Source organism: Leuresthes tenuis, unplaced genomic scaffold (genome assembly GCF_036924035.1).
Source record: "Leuresthes tenuis unplaced genomic scaffold, fLeuTen1.0.hap1 SCAF_13, whole genome shotgun sequence".
Taxonomy (NCBI): domain Eukaryota; kingdom Metazoa; phylum Chordata; class Actinopteri; order Atheriniformes; family Atherinopsidae; genus Leuresthes; species Leuresthes tenuis.
In genome coordinates this window covers 16,528,669-16,540,711 of record NW_027325367.1, presented here as the reverse complement: position 1 = coordinate 16,540,711, position 12,043 = coordinate 16,528,669, and the positions used below count along the sequence as shown (strand labels likewise).

The window sequence follows — 12,043 nt, the reverse complement described above, 5'->3', positions numbered from 1 at the left end:
CTTTATTTATAGAGTCCTTTACAACAATCCATTTTGGTGTACCAAAAAAATAAGTAAAAAACAATAAAATAACAGTAAAAGCAATAAAATACAACAAAATAGAACAAGATAAGATAAAAGTGTCATCATACTACTGGGTATTAAAAGCCATCTGAAATAAGTAGGTTTATAGCCTAGATTTAAAGAGGCCCAGGTCAGAAATAAGACGCATCTCGGGGGGGAGCTTATTCCAGAGACTGGGGGCAGCAACGGAAAAGGTTCGGTCACCCCAGTGCTTGTATTTTGACCTGGGCACTTCCAGCAAAAGTTGATTTGTTGACCTCAGAGCTCTACTGGGATTACGGACAGTTAAAAGCCCAGATAAATACGATGGGGCGAGGCCGTTAAGAGCTTTAAAAACAAACATTAAAATTTTAAAATCAGTTCTATAAAGGACAGGAAACCAGTGAAGGGAGTTAAGAACAGGAGTGTTATGCATACATCTGTTAGTGTTGGTTAAAAGATAGCCAGCAGTATTTTGCACAAGTTGAAGGTGACTTAGAGAAGTCTAGGAGACGCCGACATAAAGTGCATTGCAGTAGTCTAACCTTGAACTTATTAGGGCATGGATGGCTTTCTCAAGGTCGTGACGGCTTAAAAACATTCTAACTTTGGCCAGGAGACACAACTGGAAAAAACTATTGTTAATTTGTTTGTCAAACCTCAGATGACTGTCAAAGGTCACTCGCAGATTTCTGACAGTTGACCTGAGCTTTGAACAAAGACAATTGTGCACTGTTTCTATTTGGCGTCACTGGCAGATAGATTTGTAAATCGTCTGCATAACAGTGAAAAGAAAGGTTGTGCCTGGCTATAACTGACCCAAGTGGTAACATGTATAATGAGAAGAGGATAGGGCCAAGAATAGATCCTTGTGAGACTCCACAGGAGAGAGAAGCAATGGAAGAGGACAGGTCACCAACCATAACGGAGAAGGTTCTACTGGACAAGTAAGATGTAAACCACTTCAATGCAGTGCAGTGGATGCCAACATAATTACTTAGACGTAAGGTTCCTCTGACCATCCCAATCACAATTCTGACAACAGATTATACTCCACACCAGTACTTCTACTCTGCCATGGCCTCCTTGTCTTACATAGCTATTCCGTGGAAACTCACTCATAGAATGTGAACCCCATAAGGTTCCAGAGCAACTTGTGGATTCCAGTTACGATGCAAACAGTTCCAAAGATTCTAGAATGAGTGTCATCAAAGCGTGTCACTTGTGACCACGGTCGAGATAAATTTCTGTCTGGAGCGAAATAATCGCAACAATCACTCACCATGGAGAGAAAATTCAACACTTCAACAAACAGAGTAGGATATTTTCTATTGAACAGGAGAGACTTGTTTTTTACTCAACACTGAGTTTATCGATTCCAGCCCACTTTCTCGTCATGCTCAGTTTAACTCTTCCAGAGAAGTTACATTTGGTACCTTCCTGAAGATTTGATAATTCAACCGTGAATTTGATTTGTACTTGAAGATTTAAATTGAACTTGTAGATTTGCTTTGTCCTTGTTTTCACACACTCAAAATTGATACATCTATAACAAAAGATATATAACAAGTCACAAATGTGTCCGTCTCAGCTTCCATAGATCTCAGTGGAAATTGGGACTTAACTTGATGTACAAAATTAAATAGATGAAGGTATTCGAATGAACAGACGCGTTTTACAGATGATCACTTGGGAGGAAAAGATAAGCTTAATGGAGGTTGTAGTTACTTTGTGATATTAACTTTAATGGTTTTTGCATACAATTAGCAGCTTCTACTATGTTATATGACAACAGGTTGCTTTCTGTTGAGGACCAGTCTTGTCCCCGTTGTCTAGATTTGGATGAACCTCTGTGACAGGTAATTTCAGCATTCAGTTATGTGACTGCATTTGTAGCTAAACAGCAGGCGTATATGTATCAGGTGTTTAGGAGACAGCAGCAGCCTCGGTGGCCGACGCCACCTTCAGCTCCCGATGCCATTCACGCTCTCCAACAAGCCCTCCTATCAGCTCAGGAGCAGGTTACCTGCCTTCTGTCTGAAAATTTCTCCCTGAAGCTGAAGATGGAGAGATACACGAGTGACAGAATCAGCTGGGAAAACCAAAAGAAGTTGCTGATCCAAGAGATAAGCGGCTTGCACAGGATCCTAGAGGAAAGGGGCCTCTGCCCGGTGCAAGACCTGAGGGCATCAGAGAGGTCTTCGCAGTGTCCTGGACCCAAGGAGCAGAAGGGTGAAGCAACCACTCTTTATGAAACCCTCTGTGCGCGCGTTGAGGAGACAGAATTGATCTTAGCTCGGTGGCAAGAACACCACGACAAAGCCAAAGCAGCCTGGCAGGAGGAGAACGACAAAGTCCAAACTGCCTATGAAAATGGCTGGAGAGCGGTGAGGGCGGATTTGGAGATGGGCAAAGTCGCTGAGTTTAGAGCCAGGTGTGAGGAGCTGGAAGTGGGGATGAAGAAAAAAGACAGAGTGATCATCAGGTTTCAAAGTCAGATGATGGCTCTTGGCAAGGATCACCTGCTAAATGTAATTCAGCTGAGTCACATGAAGGAACTCTTCAACCAGAGAGAGGAAGAATCCCAGCTTCCGGTACGCTCTGCTTTATGTTTAAGAATAAACGTTTGCTCGAACCGAATCATCTCCAGCAGCCTGAATGTCTTTGTCTTTGTAGGACACCATCCTCACAACTGTAAATCCTGCGGAGAGGTCCAGGCCCGAGGCACAAAGGTAATCCTCAATTCCTGCAATACCTAAAATCCTGTAAACATTAAAAACAATAACACGGACAACACAAAACAAGGTTTTTATGGTATATCAGATATGGGGTTGTATGGAAACTCAGGTGCCTCAACAACGAAGCAACCTTCAAGAAGCCTAAAGCTCATTTTAGCAAGTTTCATTGAAGAGGAAGCATCTAAATGGAGTTTTACAGGAGGTCTCGCCGTATTTCTTGGTCAGATGTAGCCAGCTGCAATTTGCTGTACTCAGTGAACTTCCTTACAGAATTAACTACTGAAAAATTAAGCTTAAACTTGTGGAATTCAGTCAGCAAACTTTTGAAATGCACTGAAAAACTGCAAGTCAGTTATCATTACTTCCAGTTACGTTTGTTCACATGAAAAGCAGCTTCCCTCGTGAACTTTTGTAACCATCTCAGCGTCAACTGGGCCTCTTGATTAGAATGGTTTTAACCCGAGTGGTTAGATGTGGTAAGATCAAACCCAGCTACGGGCAATGTTGAATGTGCTGTTTAAAAGGCAACAATCTGCTTTAACTTTGGACAGGTTTTATTATCATGTTTTGCATTCTCTCCATTGGCTTCCTGTAAAATACAAACCAATGTTACAAAATTGGGAGGTGTTACAAAATCCAATTTTCCTGCTCGCACATAAAGCTCGAAAGGACTTATCCGCATCGGACTTCTAAGACCACACTAGTTCCATCATTTCCCCGACAGAACCCTTTGCTCTTACTTTTGGTTCAGCGAGTCTCAAAGAGCAAAACAGGAGGCGGAGCTTATACTTACTTACAGTCTTCCTTCTTGTGAGATCAGCTCCCACTATGGGAGACACCCTATCAAACTTTAAGATTAGGCTTAAGATTTGAAATTTTTGACAAAGAATATAGTTTGCAGGAGAGATATCCCATCGTTTTTGCTTTCCATGTAAGTAATAAACCTATGTTATGGCGTCATTAACTTTCTCTTTCTTCTCCACACAGCACGTATCCCTGGTCTGGTGATTTTGTATCGCTGTCCTGTCCTCTCAGCTCTCCGTCCGGTCTTTCAAATAGTGAAAGAATAAACTGAATCGAAACACTGAGCCTGCAGTTTGTGAGTCTGTTGAACCGTATCACCCAATGCAGCAGGGCCTTTCTTTTTGTGCATCATACCCTCAAGATCGTCTGGAAATACAAACGTTTTTCACACTCAGTTTGCTTATCCAGACATGGAATAAACTAAAAACAAATTCCACACTTTCTATACTACGATAAAAATGACCAAAAAACATGTCTGATTCAATTTTGGAGTATTTATTTGTTGCAGTAAGGGATGAAGGGCTTTACAGGGTAAGATATAAGGATGTTGGGAAAACAGCCCTACACAACACACACAAGGTTAAGATTAGCCCTCTTGTTTATACACGTCCGACCGTCTTACTGTTAACATTAGAGTGGAAAATTGCAACTAATACCTGTGTGTATGTCTGTGTGTGTGCAGGACTTCAGATGCATTTGAAACATCACACAGCAAAGTACAAACAATAAATAAGTGCAAAATATTCCTCTTTTCGAAAAAAAGCTGTATGGGTAACGACCGTCAAAGTTAGGCTCACACATTTTCTCGTGACTCACGCCGTCTGATTTCTCTCCTCTTTTTAAGAAATCCTGTGTTCTGCAGAAATTTTTCCGACGACAACCATCGTGTGCCATCAGAAACATTTCTGCCGAACAGAGGACTTTTCCGGTTTACTGCCATCAGCATTCAGAGGGGAATTAGATCGAGAGTGAGTGGATGCAAGTACAGATTCGGTGTCTTGAGACAGTAGATGTGTACACGTCACATCAAATACATGCAATCGTCTAAAGTCCCAAAATCCATTTTGTCTTACAGTCTGAAATCTGTTCACCTGATCAAACAGTCCAAGGTCAGTACATAAAAAAATGTTTTTTGTTTTTTTTTACTACCGGACATTAATACTTGAACTGTGAGTTCGATAAACATATAATACCAGTGTAGAGATGTTACATTAACGTTTACTGGACTGTTGTGCCAGGGAGGGGCTGAACTGAAGAACCCCTGTGTGAACCGTCTCACGGCTTATTCTACTTCTCAGTGGAGAAAGCTCTCTTCATCAGCGGAGGAGGGGTTTTCCCCGCGTCGTACAAAGACTCAGGAGGAGGGGAGCTCAAGCAGCACCAGTCCGGGATGCGGCCCGTCTGGTTGTAGTAGTCCCGCGACACCGACCTGCTGCCGAGGATGTCCTGCAGGGCCCCGAAGATGGCGCCTGGGGAAAAGACAGAGAGAGACGAGTCGAGAAATGTTACAAGACAGGCAGGGGAAAAAAAGTCTGTATTTTAATCAATAACCTATGTTCATAGTTTGTACTTTTCCACTCTACTCATACAACGCAATGTATGTCCTTGAATGGGCCAAGACTTTAGGATGACAGCGAGACAAAATAACGGTCAGATAAAGCGTCTCTATGAGGTCAGATAGGTCTGGTACATTAGATACACGCATAAAACAACACTCTCACACACTCACACACACACACAGTTTATCACATCCAAAGAACAGGACAAGGACGGTGGTTGGCCTGCTCATGTCACTAAAAACTGGCCAATTCTACTCTGTCGAGTGTAAGTACAACCTCTGTGAGATAAAGGTGAACATAAATAAGAAATGTTTCCGGATATCGGGGCTCGGCCTGATGGGTTTCCTGCGGGAGCTCTGGCACTCAGAGTCCAGCACTGCCATACTTTACATGTGACCACTCATAAAGACTTTGTTTGACTTAAGATTTCTCCAGCTTGTTCTTGGGCTTCCAATGAAAGAATCGGGCTAACACTCAGACAGACTTCAGTTCAGCAAGTAGTGACAAACGCTTAAGTCCGAGCTCGTATCGCACCTCCGAGCCACGCCGTGCAGTTGGGCTTGGCGGGGGGAGCGTGGATGCGGAAGCTTTTGCTGGCCAGCACGTCGCTGTACTTGGGTTTCTCCACCAGGAGGCGTATCTCTGCCAGGAGGCGGTGCAGGAAGCCGGGAAGCATGGCCGTGCCTCCTATCACCACCAGGTTCTCGGAGAGCACTTTACGCGTGTCAATCGGGCACTGAGAGAAAAACGAGAAGAGGAAGACAGAGAAAAGAACAGGAGAAAAAGAAACACTTTAGCATTGCCACTAAAAAAAAACAAAAAAAAAAAAAAACAGGACAACCAACTACAGAATGAGACGGAGGATAATGTGGCCTGCTTTACTGAAAACCTTTCTCTAATATGTACAGCTCTACTGAAAAGATTGCAATGTTTCCTGCTGCTGTTTATCAGATTAATAAGGTTGACTTGATCAAAAATGCAGCTTCAGTTACACTGAATGCCCACGGCAAAGCGGCCACGCCGAGTCTGACTGAACACAGGATTTTACTGCTTTACACAAGAACAGCTAAATTCTTACTGTAAAAGGTACTGAAGGTTTACATTAAGACAATGTGACACAAACTAGATCCACCAACCAGGCGAAAATCCTGTTAGATATAGTCTACACAACGTCATGTGACTTAAAGACGGCATCACAGACAAATGAGTTGAATGATGCTTCTCAGCTTCGACAAAAACTGAAGATTAAAACCCTCAAAAGGTAGTTTAATGTCTGTATTAAGACATCTGTCAGAAATCACTCCCTCATTCACAAACCCAAATAATACACCCGTTTCAAAGATTCTCTGGCCTTAACAAGCCTTAACTACCCAGAGCCTTTTTGGTCAAGCAACAAGCCTGATCCACCCTGCAGTACCCAAAGGATCTGTCACCAACAACCCCGCGCCCCCTGCCCCATGTTAACAACCCCACAGAACAGAGTCGTTTGTACACATTGTTCGGCAGGTGGTTCATCTGTGCACATCTCAACTCACAAACATTTGTTTGGACTACTTCCGACATGCGGCAATCCGCAGATAAAACACAATGCTACGTCCCAATATATAAGTGTACGGATGACTTTCTCTACCTTGACCAGGGCATCGAGTATCAGAGAGGCTACGCTCTTCTCTTCGTTGTCCTGTTCAAACAAGATCTCCATCACAGAGTCCCTGGAAAAAAAAAAAGACAAGTATCTCAGCAAATGAAAAATACACAGTACAGACGACCAGCAGGCGGAGGAATAACACAAAGAAGCTCAAACGTCTCGACCCACAAGCTCTGCTGAAAAGTAGTGAAGAATGACAGCAGATAGAAATCACATTACCTGATGGACCCTTTAATGTGCAGGATTTTCTCCCCATCCAGAGGGTAGTCAACATCTGGGGGAGGGGCTGGACGCTGGGAACAAAGAATTCATTATGCAGTAAATAAACTTAAAGCATTTTCTACTCACTCAGAAGGCAGAATACAAACAGCTTATTTACCTCTGCTGTACCTTCCAGGTTAAATTTGGCTTCCTGGATCTTGAGGCCTCTCTGCAGGTCACTAACAAAACACGTTCTGACTGTAAAAACAAAAGCAGCACACGTCATGCATCTAAACTAAGAGACCGGAACAACTGCGTGAATGATAGATGAGAATTTTAAGTAACATTACTAGTGAATGCAAATCCTGTTAATGATTTACAGGCAAAATGTGTTCTGTTAAATCCTCCCTCGGTTCTCATGGTGCAGTTTCTGCTGCAATTAACAAAGAAATGGTCGACCACACTTCCAACGACCAGACTCATCGTCTAAAAACGCTTAGATGAATCTTTAATCCGACAAATAGTGATTATAAAGTAAGAAACTAGAACAGCCGAGTCGGACTTGATTTTTTTAATGAAACTAAAGATACATCCATTGAGATAAGAATCACACCAAGATCCTAAAGGGAGAAGAAAGAAGGGTGCAGATATTTAGTTAAACTTACCCTTGACATCCTCCACTGTTTCTTCTGGAAGAGTCCCTGATGAAAAGATGAGATGATTGCATTACAAGGCTGAATAAGTGGTTGGGGGAGTCTGAGCTGACATTGCAGCAGTGCGGTTTTTTTTTTTTTGCAGTCTACATCACTTTTACTAATTCTTTACAGACTTCAGAGTTCAGCTGACACCTCCCTCTCTTAACTGTAAAGATGTAACCCGGTTTTTCCTCAGCCCCCTTCGTGCTTTCAGCAGAGATGTGGTCCAATTAAGTGAGTCAGCCTGCCGTTTGTTTTAACTATTGATATGTAGGATCCCCCCCCTCGGTTACCTCTGTCAACAAGAAGGATGGAGAGGAAACTCTAAAATAGACTGTATGCATATGTATAATTCACAATTCACTCGAATGTCACACTGAAACAAGTTCTTCTCATGAATAGTAAACGATGCATAATGGCTGCAGCCACCCCACCCACTCGCAGCTCTAAAATAACTAAGCAGTGCAAAACTGACGTATGGTTTCACAGCTGTCCCCATTTTAAAAGACAAAAAGACACACTGTGTGATGACTGTCTCTACTTACCAATGGCAGCTGGTATGCTCTGTCCAGTCGTGGTATCCGTGTCCACGGTGCACTGCTCCACAAGGAATCCATCCAATTCTCTACAAGAAACAAACACATTGAGTTAAAGAAAGATAGCAAGCATTTTTTTTATTGTCATTTCTGCATTCAAGTGCGAGTAAAACAGAGCACCAACAACCACCCACACACACACACTTTCAGGGGCGACTTACTTATGGAGGGCTTTTCCTCCCAGAGGCAAAGCCTCCCAGGCTGGTAGAATCGGAGTGCACTCGTAAACCTGATTTAGCACAGTTAAGGTGGATATCATAGAAACCTCACACTAAGACACAGGAAATCATCTTTCTGCTTCCACTAACACAGAAATGCTTTGAAATGCAACAACCCCGGTTTCTAAAACAGCTGGGAGGTTTGTTAAATGTAGATCAAAAGGACACTGAAAATCATTTAAAGAGGGTGTTTAAATTCAAAGGCAAAATACTCATTAAAAAGGTTAAAAAACTGAAATGAATGTGTCTCAAAAACCAAGCGGGAGCAACAACATACCAGAAGAGCTCTTAAAAGGTGGAATATCTCAGAAAACGGTACAGGTGTTTTCAACATATAATTGCAGATTTAAATAATTTGGTGATAAAATATACTGAGATAGCAAGACGAACCCTTGAGCTGAAGCTGGAACCAACACTGAACTAATCAATACTTTTGCCTGATTACAACGGCACCTCATCAAAAACAAACGCAAACATCACTGTACGGGCACAGAAACCTTTCTGAAATCTGTTGCTGGGTGAGCTTAGTTTATCAAGGTTTCCACAAATTAAAGTGATAATGAAAGCACATTCCAGAGTCCATCCTACGTGCAATCACTGTGAAACAAAAATAGAATAAAGAAAGCCCCAAAATGTAGCTGAAAATGTACATCAAACAATAACAGGAACACATTTTCTTGTCAGAGCTTCCGCGACTAAACTACTCAGTTCCAAAACTGTTGAGTTTTTAACAGAAGAAGTGATGCAACGTGGTGGTAAACGTGACCCAGTTCCAAATGTTTAAAGGGAAGTTAAGATCACTAAAAAAAATGTCTCAGTTGCAACATCTGACAACTATTTTGTTGACTACGGGGTTTAAATTATTTTCAAGTCGTTCCACTTTGTTTTTTCTTTAAACCACCCCAAACAACATTTTCCCCCCTTGCGAAACAAGGGCGGAGATCAAACGGAAACAAAGAGGATACGGGCAGCGCCAGTGTCTCCGTGTATCCACAGTCCATCACCAGTGCAGAGTTGATGCCCAAAGTCATGATGGCCATGAGGTGACTTGGAGCAAAAAGCACGGAGGGCACCTGTTAAATGAGATTTTAAACGATTAAATGAGCAACAAACGACCAAAACTCCTATTTTTCATCCACTAATTTTAACAAAAAAAAAAGAAACCTCTTCCTCTTAGCTGCCTTAAATTAATCAGACATATCATACTGAGCAGGTTTCAGAGTCAAATCCCCCTCCAACACAACCAGTTTCCTTTGTTAGAAATAACTTTATTTCTACCATCAGCGATGTCCAGAATCATAAGAGCACAGATTAGATTTTTTTGTTGTACCTCAAACTGTTTGAAGAAAACCTTGGTGAGCGTCTCCCTGAAGTGGGACGGGCAGAGGATGGACTCGATGATGACCACTCTTCTGTCGCGAGGGTTCACCAGCAGGTGCCTGATTGAAGCAAATGGCAAAAGCAGGCTTCAGTTATGGTTTATGTTCCATACACTGGCAACCGCTATGGCAGCTGAAAACGCTGTATGCAATGATTAACTAATGCAGGACACTCTCACCTGAAGTACAGAATGTGGATAAACTCTTTGAGGATGACATATAGCTCTTCTGTGTTGATGTTGTACTGAACCACTTTGATGGCCTGAAATTGAGGTGTCACATTCCCAGTTAGCACAAATCATGCAGTTTTTTCTTTTTAATACATCACTTAATGTGTTCACACGGAGTTAATCACAACAATCTCACTTGCTGCTGTCCCGGTTTCCGGATCTCGCTCGGAATTATGAACCTGGGCCCCGTTTCCCCTGCAAATCCACATCTGAAACAAAAAGAGAAAAAGGACAGCGTCAGCGGCCTGCAGGGAGGACATGATTAAGAAATTAATGTTTCTTAATATTTCCGATTAATATTCACCAATCTATATATTTTTTTTAAAATACTGAAAGTTTTTGGAACCATTAGAGAAGACTGTAAAAACAAAAAGGGAATAATGATTTTAACATGGCAATCAAACTACAAAAGTTCATAGCCACGAGATGGCGAAAATGTAATAAAGTGTAGCCGTGTACAGAGAAACGAACACATAGTGCAGCTCTGTGTGGACCATTGGGGGACCGATGTTATGGACAAAGGCATCTTTATTTAAAAGAAGAGAACAGTCCTCCTGATCTTCATGTGACAAGCGTCAGATCAGTTTTCTCTTCTTAAAAAAAAAACAAACATTGGGTTTTCTATTGTATAGGTTGTGATAAATTTCAAGTAATGTGCTCACCGTAAATTACTTTAACGTGGGATGATGCGTCAGGTGTAACAATAAATACATGGACTTTTGGTAGAGGGACAGATATTCTTTTAAGCAGCCGTATAGTTGGCAAATAAACAAAAAAAGCGACAGAGACCTGGTCTTTTAACAACGTGCGACTTCTTCAATAACATGTGAGAAACTAGCTATGAATTGTGTCGTTGTCTGAAATTAATCCAACTACGAAGTTTTGAAGGCATTATTCAGTACCGTTCCAGCAATAATCCCAGTTGCTGTACACTTGTCTCTTTATCTTAAAATGATTGAGTTTTATCTGCAGCTTTGGCTTACCTAGCGAAGCACTGGCATCATTCGTTAAACTAGCATTAAGAGCTGCAGAACGCACTGCTGTATTTAACGCACTACTGGGATGTTTAAATCCCTTTTCAGACATTAACACTCAACCGTACGTTCTCTTAAATACACCCACAGACAAAACACAAGCGGTCACTTAAGAAAAGAAACACAAAACGTTAGCCATATGTTAGCATAACAAGCTAGCCTTGTAGCTTTGTTAGTATGACGTGCTAACGGCCGATACTCACTTTGTGTATGCTGCTCCTAAATCAATGACAATCGCAGTCTTCTCTCCTCCACTTCCCAGTCCATCAAATAATGGCATTTTACTGATCTATAGGCCTTTTAGCGAAAACTATACTAGCAGTTAGCGCCGACAGCCGCTAGTTTGCATCCTAGCAAAACTCTGTGTGTTGTCTTCCTGTCGGCCCGGGCTGGGTCTTTAGCACCATAGATATACACACGTAGATGCCGCATTCGGGCTTGGCACGTCAACACGGCCGCCATCTTGGGACGGGGTTTCTGACAACAGTCAGACTATCAGAACGGGTCTGACAGCTGTGCATCTGGCAAAATTTTGGGCTTTTGGGCCGCTTACGGATGTTCCCGTGAAAGAAACGCCGAAACGAATAAACTTGGAAAAACATTTAGCAAGGAAGAAGTTGTTTTATATTATTTAACTGTTATGAATATGAACTGTTATTAACTGTTATGTTTGTTAGTAAGACATAAGTAAGATGATGAAAGTGACATTTGGCAATCAGCCACTGTATAAAGTTGTGCTAAGTAGGCCATGTTATTCCTAAATGATCTATTGAATCAGTTTCATAGCACTAACATGAACGTTAACTACTAACTTAAGTTATGTACCTGAATTGTAGCTACATAAGCACGGAGAACTGAGCGTGGAATTGTTTTGTGTGTAGGTTTCCAAAAGATAAAGG

The 12,043-nt window shown here is 41.9% G+C and overlaps 1 protein-coding gene across 1 annotated transcript; it reads right to left on the bottom strand.

Moving 5' to 3' along the window:
- Positions 1-4,058: 4,058 nt before the first annotated feature.
- Positions 4,059-11,540, bottom strand: actr10 (actin related protein 10). The gene is made up of 13 exons (XM_072362298.1): positions 11,348-11,540; positions 10,247-10,319; positions 10,060-10,142; positions 9,832-9,940; positions 9,467-9,574; positions 8,445-8,512; positions 8,233-8,312; positions 7,658-7,693; positions 7,171-7,250; positions 7,011-7,084; positions 6,774-6,855; positions 5,678-5,879; positions 4,059-5,053 (listed from the first exon to the last, which is right to left on the bottom strand). Exons 1-13 carry the CDS (start codon positions 11,422-11,424, stop codon positions 4,872-4,874), a joined length of 1,254 nt encoding a protein of 417 aa, XP_072218399.1. The 5' UTR covers positions 11,425-11,540; the 3' UTR covers positions 4,059-4,871.
- Between the last annotated feature and the right edge of the window lie 503 nt (positions 11,541-12,043).

Bases quoted from the DNA above. Each gene is read 5' to 3' on its own strand.
- actr10 (XM_072362298.1), bottom strand. From the start codon at position 11,424: ATGCCATTATTTGATGGACTGGGAAGTGGAGGAGAGAAGACTGCGATT. The intron at 8,313-8,444 runs GTAAGTCGCCCC...TGTTTCTTGTAG, and splicing joins GGAGGAAAAGCCCTCCATAA to AGAATTGGATGGATTCCTTG. The intron at 6,856-7,010 runs GTAATGTGATTT...TTTTTTTTCCAG, and splicing joins CACATTAAAGGGTCCATCAG to GGACTCTGTGATGGAGATCT.